Below are 15,290 nucleotides of genomic sequence, written 5' to 3'. Positions count from 1 at the left end.
TCACATTTGTTTTGATATAAACTTACGCGCCTCTCATTCTCATTACAAGCCTCTCTTTCAAAATCAGCAAATCAGATTGTGCATATCTCTGCCTATTCTTAGCCTGTATACGGTTTCAAAATATGCCTACGGGCCTGTGTTATCCGAAATAATTATTATTAAATACATAATGCTATTAAACGCTCGCTTTACTTGTTTTGCCTTACAGTACGGCGGCCGCGAAATTTAACGTCACGTGATAGAATACCGTATATGCTTTGATTTAATACCATATATGATTTGATTTAATTAAACAAAGAGCCGTTGGTTTTGATACTGTAAGAGATTTTATTCTTCTACTGAGGGATCCTCTACTAAGGGATGTCGACTGCTCTAAACCCACATTCATTTTCGACATCTGCAGTTGAAACTATAGAAGCGGAAAAAAATCACAGCACGTTTGCTGCATCAAAAGGAAAAGAGTTAACTTCTCCGGAGGTATATCTAATAAACCTATTTTTGAGTACCATTAGTCACGTACTACTTTTTAATAAATTTATGCAGTTTTTGAAAGTTTAATATAAAAAATTTCAAAAATCAAGTAAATATTTGTATAAAATAACCTTATTAAGTTGTAATAATAAAAACACAACCCAAAATGAGCGAATTATTAACTTGCCTTGATTTAGTTTGACACGCTATTATTTCAATGTTTTCCCTTCTACATCGATCACTTTTTTCCGATGTCTTAAGCAAAAAAGTTCCTCTCGAAAGTAGTAGTACTAGTTTAATTAAGGTACCATCTGACCAGAAAAAATCAAGAACTTTTTTTAAATGAAGGATTTTTGTTAGCAAAAGTCAAATGTTTAAACCCAATCCAATTAAATGTAACTTAATCATAAATTCATAAAATAATGTTTTGAATGATGTACCATCATTCAAAACATTATTTTATAAATTTATGATTAAGTTACATTTAATTGGATTGGGTTTAAACATTTGAAAATATCTACGCCAAAAATGTTTTTCTTAGTCTAAGGTTAATTATAATTACATAAATATTGCATTGTTTATAAAAAATAATTTAGTTGAGAAACACGTGCATGTTTTTCTTTTAACTTTGCTTGTTGAAAAAGCAGCAATATAAGTAAAACTTTCAGCATAAAGTGCAATATAAATAAAATATAAGTAAAACCTTTAGCATAAAGTGCTACCACAATATTAAAACATTAGGCATAAGGAGTAAAGATAGTTACTTATCCTCAATGCGCTTTAAACTTATTATTTACGATTACAGCAACAGTATTGGCTGAAATTAAAGTTTAATATTAGTAGTCCATAACATTATTTATTTTTGTACGATAAACATGAATCTGAGTTCCTAATGGCATTTTTTTAAAACTCTATGGTTTGAAAGATTATTTAATCAACCCGTGCTGCTAGCAAATCATAACCTTATCTTTATACTAATTTGCATAACTGACTTTTATGCTTCCTTTATTTTACCCTCAAATGTGTTAATTTTAAATATGTTGGGCAGTTGACTCTCTCTCAAACACGCACTTACTCGCACACTACAAAAAAGTTAGGGGAATTATCTTTTGCTGTGGAATGGCTATTCGTAATATCATTCTTTTCTGATGTATTTCAGTCGTCTTTAAAGTGCAACACTCTGCTTCTTGTCCAGTATCTTTTAAGGTACTTTAAGGGGTTATCCTTGGTCTTGTATTGTTTTAATATTATCTATATTAGTGATCTTGTTTGCAATCTTTTATCTAAAGGGTCTCTATTTATTGATGAAGCATCCTTTTACTTCAGTTTTAATAAAAAGCTGTTACTTTTCGTTTGCGTAGGTCTTTCGCATCAGATCTTAAATCTGATATCTCTTCTGTCATAATGGGACTAAGCATCCACGTCATGTAACCAGAAGTCTCAGATTTTGCTGATTTTTACACCTCTCAAAGATTTTGATATATTATAAACATCTCAAAAATTTTATCTTATTATGACTGGTCTTGAATATATAACTATTTTGACATTACCTTGAACTAAGTGACTTTTGCTAACAAAAATCCTTCATATGAAAAACGTTCTTGATTTTTTCTGGTCAGTATGTTGTGGAAAGATAAATTTATGAACACTTATATATTTTGGGGCAAGGAGTCTGTTAAAACTACTAAAAACTAAATTCTAAAATGAACATAACACCTAAAATTTAAACTTTATTACAATTTTACTGACAAAAATGCAGATGTAGCTTGACTTTTTTATTTTAATACCATTATGAACAGTTGAAGTTAAATTAATAATAAAAATTGTAGTGGTTTTTTCTAAAAACAAGAAGAAAAAGAAAAGTCAAGTTTTATTTTATGAAACAGGAATTATAAAAAATCAAACAAGGTGTTAAGTTGACAGTAATGTAACTAAAGCAGTTCTAACCGTATCAAATTATTTCTTATTTCTTTTTTCTACTTCCTTTGTAGTTTTATAAAATCTAATTCTAAATTTCAAAAATTTATAATAATTGCACTAAAAATGCAGGAAAAGGGCAGAGCAAGTCAAATTAAAAAAATGCAGATGTGGAGCCTAATATGTTTTTTCTAAAAAATTTCAAAATCTACAATTTAAAATTTATTTGTTATAGTAATATAATCTCATTCAGGCCTTGTTTTAAAATAATTTAAAAAGCAAGTTAATAAAAAATGATAAATGCATAAACTTAATATGAATTTGACGTCATAAAATTCTCTTTATTTTTTTATTTTCTGAAGACATCAAAACCACCTACTACAATATAGTATATTTCATTTAAATGCGGTTACGTTGTAGTGTTAGAGTGCTTGCCTCTAAAGTGAGAAGTTTCGAGTTTGATCCCCACCATGTCCCTGGTAGTATTGAGCTTAACTTGTTTTTCTCCCAAGCGTCCTTGTTTGTCAAGTTTTGTGTTTAGAGTAATATAGTCTAGAGAGGGTTGCAAACATACATAAAGTAACCTCCTCGACTGTAGTGGCCTGCATGGCCTTGGCGAGGTAAATTTACATTTACAGGGTGTCCACTCTGCTTGAAAAACTGGAAAAAAGGCTGTTTTTAAATAACCCACTGGAAAAACTAGAAATTTAACGCTTTAGGCAACATAGATGCTGGAAAAACTGGAATTTTTTTAAATTGCTGTTTAGTAGCTTAATTTGTGTTTAGTTATTGATTTTTAAAGGTTATTTTAAAACTTACCAAAAATAGTTTAGTATTGCTATTTTAGTTAGTATAAATATGGAGTTAATTAAAAAATTAAGCATCAAAAATGATTTAAAGATGACTGGTTGAGTGGTGATAACTATAAAGTTTGGCTGAAGAAAGATCTTAAAGATGATACTAAAGTAAGGGGTGTGGTTTGCCACCGGTCAATAGAACACTCTTCTAGTGGGTGCTCTGCGTTGACAGATCAACCAAAAGGAGCAAAGCACAATATAGAATTAAGACAAGTAAAACAATTCTTTGCAAAACCTAAAGTGAAAAGATTTTTACCGTCTGTCTCTTCTGACTCTAATGAGTCAATTACAGAAAATCAAAAAGCATCAGACTCGCATGTCAAAAAACTAGATGTTAAAAATGTGGATAATGGTTTTTCTCTATGTTCAAATGATGACTTGGCTATTTTTTTACAGCTATGTTTCCGGACAATGGCATTTACAAGTTGAATCATGGTTTAGCTTCATATTATTAATCTGGTTCGTTAGAAGTTTAAATATTGTCAGACATCCATGTCTTTTGATGAGAGTTTAAATAAGATCAATCAAACTTCTGAAATGGATATTTATATTAGATTCTGGGATGTTAATAGAAATCCTGTAAATGTTTATCATTTTAGATAAAGTTTCTAGGTCATAAAATACACTAAGACTTATGAACTCATTTCATGGATATTGTTAAAAATTTGCAAATAAAAAAGCTATACTAAATATCAATGAATGGTCCAAATGTCAATCTAAAATTTTTCGATGAATTCAATACAAATGTGAAACTATTTTACATTCTCATATTAACATCCGAACTTGCAGTTTGCATATTGCCCATGTCAGTTAAAAAACTGGGAGGCTGTCACAGAATGGATTCTGAAAAATATTTTGAATGCCACATATATTATATTTTACATAATAATCGTGCACGGAGAAGACTATAAGTCTGTTACTGGTTCTTTTGTCTACCCTCTAAATTCTTATCAATAAGGTAACTACTTCTACTGTAGTAGCTCCATTTATAGCATAAATTCACATGCTTTAGACAATCATGTTTTTACATGGCATTTAGTTACTGGCAATTATAGTAAGACAGACCACATTCGTTGTGAAACATCTGACTCACTGACTGATCCAAAAGTATTGACAAGAAGACCAATATGACTAGATATGATTTAAAATGTTTGTAAATGGTATTTAATTTATATTTTAGATGGGTTGAAAACAAAAAGGTGGGTAACAGGTTAATTGAAGTGTGGAAAAGTTGAAAAATTTGTTTTCCTTCTGGAATGCTTTACCTAAATCCAAACACCTAAAATGTTAAAGCAATAAGACATTAAAAATGGCACTTCAAGATCACTTAATGCTTCCTAAGTTACATTCTATTGCTTATATTGCAATTATAGTTGAACATTTTCTGAACAAATACGAGAAAGAATGTTAAATGATTTCATTTTTATATTTTGATGTAAAGGAATTAATAATAAAGTTGCTTGATGTTATTGCAAAACCAGCTGTCCTTGAAAAATGCAGTAGCTAGAAAATATTGAAAAATCTGGGTCTTTCTTTGACTAATAATCTGTTACCTGATGAAATGCAGTATAAAGTAGGATTTTCTGTTTCTGAAAAACTGAATCATCTGAAAAAGAATAATTTGATAACATTGTCTTAAAGCTAAAAGTTTTTTAAGATGCCAAGAAATTTGTTGTTTCAAAGGTGAAAAGTTTTCGTGACAAATCTCAATTAAATTATTCATTGATCAGAGCATTCAATATTTTTGACCTTAATGTCTTGATGGAGTTATTAACACCAAAATTGGTTGATTGTTTGAAAACTTAGGTACTTCATGAGTTTCAAGATTTTATCACCACAGCAATGTAACTTGGTGTTTCTCAGTTTAAAGATTTTATGGATAATGAAGCAGAAAAGCAAGAATCTTTTAAGTTTTTTCATCCAAAAGATTGTTTTGATAATTTTTATTTTCAATATGCTTGTGTCAGCAGTTATATTTTATTGTTTTTTGCCATTAAATTACTTTTAACACTTAATCATGACCAGCCTGCTCTTGAGTGTGGTTTGAGCATGAACAACTCTTCTGTTAAAGCAAACATGACACATTTAAATATTATTTCCTGGAGAATTGTAAAGGACCATCTAATTGCCAATGATTTAAAATTGCACACAGTCCAAATCATAGCACCATTAGTCAAAGCTTTTTAATCAGCTCATCAAAAATATATAATTGAGTTGGATAATGCTAAAAAAGAAAAAGAGGAAACAGAGCAAGAAAAAAAAGGATGCATATCACAGCCGACATCGAAAAGTTAAGTCAAAAAGTGTATGGAACTTGCAGAGAAGTGACCTAAAGTATGTTGAGAAAAGGTATGGATTAAAAAAAGAGTATTGTAACTAAAAAGAGATTGAGTTTATAGAAAAACAAGCTAAAAAACTAGGAAATAAGAAAAAAAAAATCAAGTTAGTTTTTATTAACAAATGATCTATTTTGTTTCAGTGTATCTTACTCTTATTACTATCTTAAGCTCCTTTAAAGTTTTCTGATTTTGTGATTTATTAAGAAATTTTGCAATTTAATAATCTTAACTAAGATAAAAAAATGCATTAAATGAATTGTGCCTTCCATCAGAATTTTTTTGATATAATAACTAGAAAGTTGGTGAGCCTACAAGTATTTTTTTATTTTAATTAGTTATTTGTTAGTTGTCATGAATATTTGTTTTTTTTAGCTTGTTTGAAGTTTAATTTGTTAGTAATTCTGAAATTAGTTAAATTTAATAAGATGTGTTATTCAAGTCCTTGCTTTTGTTTTATAACTACAGTGGTTGTCTTTAAGACAATTTTTATATAACTTTGGAAATATCATTAGTGCTGAAATTTAAGTCCTTCTTTATTACTGATGCTGGAAAAAGATATTGGTTTCAGTACCAAAATCCTGGAAAAACATTCAATGAAGTAAAATGTCCCGGAATTTTATTAAAATTTGAGTGGACACCCTGAATATCTGCATAGAGAATATCGCGCAGAATATCCATCATAGAAATAATAAATTTTATTGATATTCACTAATTATTCTTTAATGTACTCTATAATTTTCAAACAAAGTATGTATGATGATCATTGTCGTAACTTAAAAAACAGAAAGACTTATACTGAATAATTGGTTTAGAAATTCCATTGAAATAAATAATAATGGATATAATGTACATTGTTGTTTATTCCACTGTCAACTTTGCATTTCATTCTGTATTAAAAACAGATATAGCTCTTTAAAATCTGCCAGAATGATACATTTATTGTAACCTAAACTATATTTAGGCTCATTTAAACAATGTGTTAGGCATTTTGCAATATAGAAATGGGAAGTTTAATATTTGAGTAATATGAGAAATTACTAATTCATTTTATTCTAATAAGGTAACTGTCTTAGTAATTAAATGTGATCTATCAATTCTTTCCCATAGATTAAATTGAATTTCCTCTTCATCAATCTAACTTAATTTCTTATCTGAAGTGTCATTAACTTTAACAAAATCTTTTTTACCAGACTTAATTCTGGAATATTCATATTGTTAAAAAAAATCTTGAACAAGATGAGAGAAAGTCAGTATCTTTTGGCCTATTTTTTTTACCAGTTATAAGAACTATAACGTTTTATTTTATTTTATGTTGTCTAGCATGTTGTAAAAGATGTTCAGAAACTTCAAAGTATTCTGCAGCATATTTTCAAGACCAGGATTCAAGTGAAAGAGTCAATATTAGAATTTTTCAGTAAAATGACCGAAAAAATTAGGGGCTTCACCAAAGTTATTTACTCCATAAATACTTTTTTTTCCATTTTTGTGTAGGCTTTGGGTAGTTTTCTTTTTGCTGTTATAACTTGTTGATGCTTTGTAACTCTGTGAACTTTTATTGTTGAAACTCCAATTGATGATAAAGAACTGTTGAATGTTATTTATTATAAGATTTACCTTGGATAAACTCGAACTATTTCATTATCAGAAACTTTATGCTAATTTGACAGAAATTAAACTTATGAGCTGCAAAATTTCCATCCTAGTTTACAGTCTATGCTTTTTGACCAGCCTATGCTTTTTTGGCCTGAAATAAAATCATAAATATATTAGAAACATTATGCTCTGCTTCTAAATTAAAATAATAAGCAAACATAATATATAAATATTATAATATATTTTTTATATATTATTTTTAATTATATATTATCCTTAAACTTCTTTTTGTGACTTTATACAACATTGCAACACATCATTTTTTAATATAAATAATGGTCCTAAAACCTGCTCATGATAACAAATTGTCTTTATCTGTTTGTATGATGTAGTCTCAAGCAAGCCAGACATTTTTGACTGCTATTATGTAAAGCTTTTCCGAATCAACAAGGTTCTTTTATAATAATATACTATAAATATACTACTAATATTATCTATACCTATAAAAAATACAAGAAAAATGAGTGTCAATAATGAATTAGTAATAACACTTATTAAAATTATGTAGTTTTAAATTTTTTTTTTATTTGTTAAATTTAATCTTTTTTATCCATCTAGAAAGTTACTTGTATTTATATTTATTTTAATATGTACAGTAAAAATATCTCTAAAATGTTATACTAAAAAAACACTTTCCAATTTTTTTGTTAGCTTTATAAAAGAAATTGGAAATTCAAAAAGGTTTTGAGGAAAAAAATTTCTATTTTAACTTTTGACTCCTCCCCCAATAAAATTGCGATTAAGTTTAACTTTTAGGTGTTATGTTAATTTTATAATTTTTATAGTTTTTCAGATTCCATGCCCCAAAAAATGTAAGTGTTTTTTTACTGCTAAGTCATTTTATATAATGGAATGGAATTAGATAATGGAATTTTTGGGATATTCATAATTTTTTAAAACCTTTGAGTGGTGTAAAAATCAGCTAAATCTGAGACTTTGAGTTGGATTTTTTCAACTTTTCTTTCAACTCTGTAACTCTGAAACAGAAACCTTGATGAACAAGGCAGCTGCGCGGAGAAACAAGTTGAGCGCGGTACTAGCAGGGGAGTGGTTGGGATCAAACTCGAAATGTCTTGCTTATGAAGCAAGCGCTTTACCACTACACCACTATTGCATTTATTATATATATACTGCATATATATACCACTACCACATTTATTATATATGTACCACATTTATTTTTTATTATTTATATATAAATATATAAGGGTGTCTGAAAACAATGGTTTTTACAAAGCAGCTGTTTACTGTTGCAGAACTTTTGTTAATGATGTATATGATGTTAGTAGTTGTTTTACTTTTTTTTTCTAATTTTAAAAATTGTTAATTTATAAATACGCTATGGAAGTTAATTTATTATGAGGGATTAATTTATTTCATGACACAGGCAGCTTATTGCTTGTTAAAACAAGGTCTGAAGCTGACCTTGTTCTAACCTTCAGACCCTGTTAAAACAAGGCCTGAAGGTTAAAACAAGGTCAGAACTTCTACGATTAACTCTTACATCCAATCTTTCTTGGAAACCATATATCAAATCCATTGCAAAATTAGCATCTGCTAAAGTTGCGTCTTTTTATCGAGCTTGACACTTTCTTACTTTGGGTTCTATTCTTTATCTCTATAAATCTCAAATCTGTTCTTGTATGGAATACTGTTGCCGTATCTGGGACAGATCTTATAATGACGCCCTTTCTCTTTTAGACAAGGTTCTAAAAGGCATAGTAAACATATATGGACCATTACCATATTGTCATACTGTTGCTTCTCTTTCTCTTTTTCATTGATACTTGTGCCATATACTATAATTTATTCTTGTGTTACTCATCATTCAATTAAGTCTCATCCTTTTTCTGTGACTGTTCCTAAGTACTTCAAAAACTTCTATTCGTCTAGTTTTTTTCCTTGAACATCAGTTCTTTAGAATTCCCTTCCTTCATCTTGCTTTCCTGATTCATATAATTAGTAATTCTTCAAGTCATCTGTAAATTGTAATCTTGCTCTACAATCCTAATTATTTTTCTTCCAGTAACTTCCAACTCTAATTAGTGATTGCTTGCAGCCTTGTTAGAAGGTTAGAAGTGAAGATGTTTAATATATGTATATATTTATATATTTATATATATATATATATATATATATATATATATATATATATATATATATATATGTAAATTATGTTAGTGTATTTTACAAATAGAGTGCTCAATGTTCTTAAATAACAGAGCAATAATTATTTAGTAAAAAACACTTATCTAACTTTTATCTTCGACTCGGAGTTTCACCAACGCTGGATGGTGAAACTCCGATGGAAACTGGATGAAACTGGATGGTGAAACACCAACTCTTCCTGATGATCCAGCGATGGTGAAACTCCGAGTCGAAGATAAAAGTTAGATAAGTGTTTTTTACTAATTAATTATATATAAATATATATATATATATATATATATATATATATTATATATATATATATATATATATATATTCTTATATATATATACTTATATATATACATATATATATATAAATATATTTATATAAATATATTTATATAAATATATATATATAAATATATATATATATTTATATATATATTTATATAAATATATATATATATATTTATATATATATTTATATAAATATATATATATATATATATATATACTTATATATATATATATATATATATATATATATATATATATATATATATATATATATATATATATATATATAAATATATTTATATAAATATATATATACTTTTATATAAATATATATATATATATATATAAATATATTTATATAAATATATATATATACTTTTATATAAATATATATATATATATATATAAATATATTTATATAAATATATATATATATATACTTTTATATATATATATATATATATATATATATATATATATACTTTTATATATATATATATATATATATATATATATATATATATATATATATATATATATATATATATATATATATATATATATATATATTCATAATACTTAATAACAAGGATATCTTTACTCCCTTGAAATATTGTAACTAAAACTAATTTAAAGACAAAGAGTTACATTCATAGTAGTAAATAAAGAGTTACATCTATATTTTTTATTTAATTACATTAGTAAATGCTTAACTTTAACTTTACTGTCAAATTTATTTATAAGTAATAATAAATATTGTTCAATATTTAATTTTATTTATTTTCAAAAAAAATATTGTTCATTTTATTGCAATTATTTTTTAGGTTTTTCTACTTAAATGTTTTTTTTTAAATTAAAAATTAAGTTCCTTGTTAACGTGTTCTGAGGCAGAATTAGAAATTTGCACAAAACATTTGTTTAACTTTTTTTTATAACGCAAGCTTAAGTACAAACTATATATAATAGTAAATATAAACATGTAAAAGTGATAATATACATTAAATGATAATGCACAATACTGTTGAGATTTAACCGATGCTAATCTTTTACAGACTTTTACACAAGAAACTTAAAGATAGTCTAGTTTAGCTTTAAATAAGTTGAGATTTTTAACTTTCACTGTTTGAATTAGTAATTTGTTCCAGAATTTGACTGTGTTATTTGAAAAAAATAACCTCACAATTTTGAATTAAATAATTCCTATTGGCGAATAAATAATGTTTTCAACCTCAAATGTTTGAAGACAGACCTGATGAATTTAAAGAGCACGAATGTTGAGGGGATATTTTCCATGTTATTTTCTCTATATCAAAATACCATTTGAACATTTAAATGAGATTTGTATGATAAAAAGTCAGTATATATTAAAGTATAAACAAAGATTACATAAAAAAAGAAAATACAAACATAATATGTTTGTTTACTTAACAATATGTTACATATAATTCAAAACAATTTCATATAAAAGTATATCTGTTATTGGTATAGTTGTTATCTTCTTCATCATCATATCTTCTTCCTACACAATCCCCTGCATATTTTAATTATGACTTTATTATGCCCTCAATAATTGGAACATTTGCTTCAAGGCACTTACATATTTGCACAATAGCAATTCAAAACAAGTTAAATAACATGAACATAAATATACATTTATAAAAGAATATGTGAGTTTTGTATTCAACTTTATGTAATTAAAATTATGTATTCTATATACTAATTTTAATTCAATTATAAATTCATAGAAATAAAATTCAAAACAGGTTTTTAAAATGGCCGAAAACTATTTTAACATTATAACCTGTAACACACTATTCGCATTTATAGATATATTTAGCAGACCTCATCAGAATTTTTGACACCTGCGCGCACACACAATAAATTTAGTTTACATGGGAAAAATAATGTTTATGCAAAATTGGCTTATTTCTATTTACAACACTAAATTTGTTAAAAAAAATTTAAATACGCATTAAAAAAATGCGCATTAAACCTATTATGTTGTCGCTATTTGACTTGCACTTGTTACATTAGGGTCCATACGGACTGCAACATAATAAGTGCAAGTTAATTAGCGACAACGACTTAATTGTCATTTTTCTTTAACTTTTTAAGATGTAACCAATTAAGTCATAACGTAAGTAGATCTAGGTTTGAGACATAACTAAAATATGTCTCAAACATTTTTTTTTTTAACGTTATGTTATGTCTCAGTTAAATACCCTTTAAAACAAAAAGATGTAATGTAACAGAAAAGTTTATGTTTGTGATGTATTTTAGTTATGTTTTAATTCTTAAATGTTTTGAGTTAAGTTATGTCTCGACTGGTTATATTTTCCAAGGTAATAAATACCTTAGGAAACTTAAGTACCGTAAATTGTTTTAACTTTTAAAGGTACTTTTTTTTGAAAGGTAAAAACAACTTTTAAAGCTTTAATAGTTTTATTTACCTTTAAGAAGTCTTTTTTAAAAACTATCCCACAAGCGTGGGTTAATTTTTTTAATTTAAATTAGTTTTAACAAATGTGCTATTGCATTTTCAATAATCAAATATAAATAATCATAAAAATAAATAATATTGTTAATAAAACAATTTTGTTAATAAAACAATTTTGTTAAATACCGTACCTCATGATCATGAGTTACAGTATTTAACAATGCGTTTGTTGAGACATTTGATACTAAAAAATATTTTTTCAAAACTGCTAATTATCATTGTTTATCCTACTTGTAAAATATATTTATCTTAATTAGTTACTTTTTTTTGTAACTAATTTGTTGCAAGAAAAAAAAAAGTTTCAATCTGCAAAGTTACGCTTCAATTATTTTATTTTAACTTAAACAAGTGCAACTTTTAACAAGTGTACACTTAAACGTAACTTTACGTCAAAAACAATTTATATTTGAGACGTATTTTAACTTCATCTCATATCTAGATTTTGCTACGTTACTTTACGTTTTTTTTATGGTCATTTATTCAAGTGTAATACTTCACTAGTTTTTATAAACCCACAAGCAAAAATGTATATAAAATGTCAACCTTTCTTATGATGTGACATAAAATATATAACACCTTAATAAGCTAAAGCCAATAATGTGTATAGTTAGCTCCTTCTGTGCAATATCTGTCTACACTCTCTGACTTGATATTACTTTTATCTCTCTCTCTCTCTCTCTCTCTATCACTATCGCTCTTTCTATATAGTAGCCCTACATACATACATATATATATGTATATATATATATATATATATAATATATATATATATATATATAAATATATATATACATATATATATATATATATATATATATATATATATATATATATATATATATAATTGTACATATGGAAAAACAAAAAAAATTAAATAGATAGATACTATAGATTGTGTTGTTACATGACATTTTCCACATTGTGTTATGTTACAGTGTAACGTGTTGGTTACATAAAAATAACTGACATTTTGGACATAACGTTACATTACAGTGTTACGTGTTGTTACGTAAAATGTTGTGTCTTATTTTTGTAAAAATAATGGACATTTTGCACTTAAAGTAACGAATTTTGTTTACGTTAAAATTTTTTTCGGGGTATGTTTTTTTAAAATATCAATTCGTTGTTTAAAAAGATTAACTGAGATAATTTTATTCTATTTTACCAAAAATAATACATTACTTTGTTATTAACAAAAAAAAAAATCTAAACATATATATATATATATATATATATATATATATATATATATATGTATATATATATATATATATATATATATATATATATATATATATATATATATATATATATATATATATATATATATATATATATATAAGTTTAAATATACTTAGGTCGTTAGGAAAGTTCATAGAACACCCCTATTAAAAAAAAAAAAAAAATTTTTTATTTTATTTTTGTTAAATGTTCAAAATAATGTCCATCGTTATCTACACAAAGTTGCATCCTTTCAAGCCATTTGTCAAACGTTTTTTTATACTCTTCTTTGGGTATACTTTAAAGTAGCTTTGTTATGTGAGTTTTTTGGCTTTCGACGTCAGTATCGTCATCAAGATTTTTTTTTATTAATTCGAATAGCCAACTATCGGATGGAGCTAAGTCTGGTGAGTATGGTGGGTGGCGAATTATTGTAACTCAAGCTTGGTTTAGACAATTTGTGACGGTTTCAGTCACATGGGGTCGAGCGTTATCATGGAGAAATTTGAAATTTTGAGTGCCTGTTTTAGGTCTTTGCTTATTAATTTTGCATATAAGAGGTTTCAAACAATTTTTTATATAATATTCGCTAGTAATGGTGTTTCCCTTTTCAACATAACCCAAATGAACAACACCTGTTGTTTTGAAGAAGATGTATAACTTTTTTTTTGGCTGAAACCTGTCGCATCTTACTATAGTTCTTGGACTTTCACCTTCACCGACCCAACTAGCATTACCCAGCTTGTGTCCGATTTGTCTGAAATAAACTCTATTCTTGCGATTTTGATCGGTTAACTCGTGGGGTATCCAACGTGATGTTAGTTTTCTTTTTTTAAGTGCATTGTGAATGATTTCGTTGATTGTCAAACGATTAGTCGATGTCAGGGCATAAATTGTATTATGTGTTCCATGCGGATTTTTTTCAATATTGGCTCGCACACATTCAATATTCTCAGCTGTATACGTGGTTCAAGGGTGCCTTGAGCAAGGATCATCTTCGAGACTCTCTCTACCATCTTTAAATAAAGTTTTAATGTATATAATAAAATTTAAATAAATTTTTTAATAAATATTCAAAATACTTCAACAAGTACTTAAAATGTTCATAATCAAACACAGTTTAAAATGATATATAAATATTTAATTATTTCCTGTCTCATTGTATCTTTACAGATGAAGTTCTACAAACCTTCCTAATGACCTAAGTAGATATATATATATATATAGATATATATATATTAGGGCTGCGGAAGTTAACGATTAATTAATCGATTAATCGCTAATTTATTTAATCGATTAAAATTTCTTTAATCAGTAATATTTCGATTAATTTTTGCCGGTTTTCCGTTACTTATTTTTTTTTTTTTTTTGCCGTACATATATATATTTACAAGTTTCCTTTGTCAAAATATATAAACGAGATTATAATTATAATTAAAATAGTACAGACAGGACTTCAAGCAGATCGTACTGATCTTATCACGAAGCCCTTTCAAGTGAATAATATATATTATGTTCAATATAGGTAATATATTATATATTAAGTACAACTAGTTGTATTAAAACTACTCGAATATTAAAGTTAACTTTAATATTCTTCAATTAGAATAAACTCAAGATTACCTGTTTCTCTTGTATTATATTTATTAACGTTATTTATAAAGAAATTATTTGTGAAGTGGTATGGTACTTGGCCTAATTTAAATTTTAGCATGAACAATATATTTTGATATCTGTTAATTTGATAAATGTTAAGCATAAAAATTTATAAAAAAAATATATCGTTTTCATATAAATCATTCGCAAAGAAGTTATTTTCAGTTTTAAAAGTTTTAAAAACGTCTAAATCAATTGTTTCAAAGTCATTAGCCATGACGAAAAAAAGTAT

The 15,290-nt window shown here is 26.3% G+C and overlaps 1 protein-coding gene across 1 annotated transcript in view; it reads left to right on the top strand.

Annotated features, from left to right (window-relative positions):
• Positions 1-269: 269 nt before the first annotated feature.
• Positions 270-15,290, top strand: part of LOC136090419 (uncharacterized) — a 69,605-nt gene continuing 54,584 nt past the window's right edge. Inside the window, exon 1 of the mRNA XM_065817030.1 lies at positions 270-477. Within this exon, the coding sequence (XP_065673102.1) occupies positions 361-477 (117 nt within the window). The 5' untranslated portion in view covers positions 270-360. The remainder of the gene's footprint in view (positions 478-15,290) is intronic.

This window comes from Hydra vulgaris, chromosome 14 (assembly GCF_038396675.1).
Source record: "Hydra vulgaris chromosome 14, alternate assembly HydraT2T_AEP".
Taxonomy (NCBI): domain Eukaryota; kingdom Metazoa; phylum Cnidaria; class Hydrozoa; order Anthoathecata; family Hydridae; genus Hydra; species Hydra vulgaris.
The sequence above is the reverse complement of the archived record's forward strand: the minus strand, read 5'-3'. Positions and strand labels throughout refer to the sequence as shown.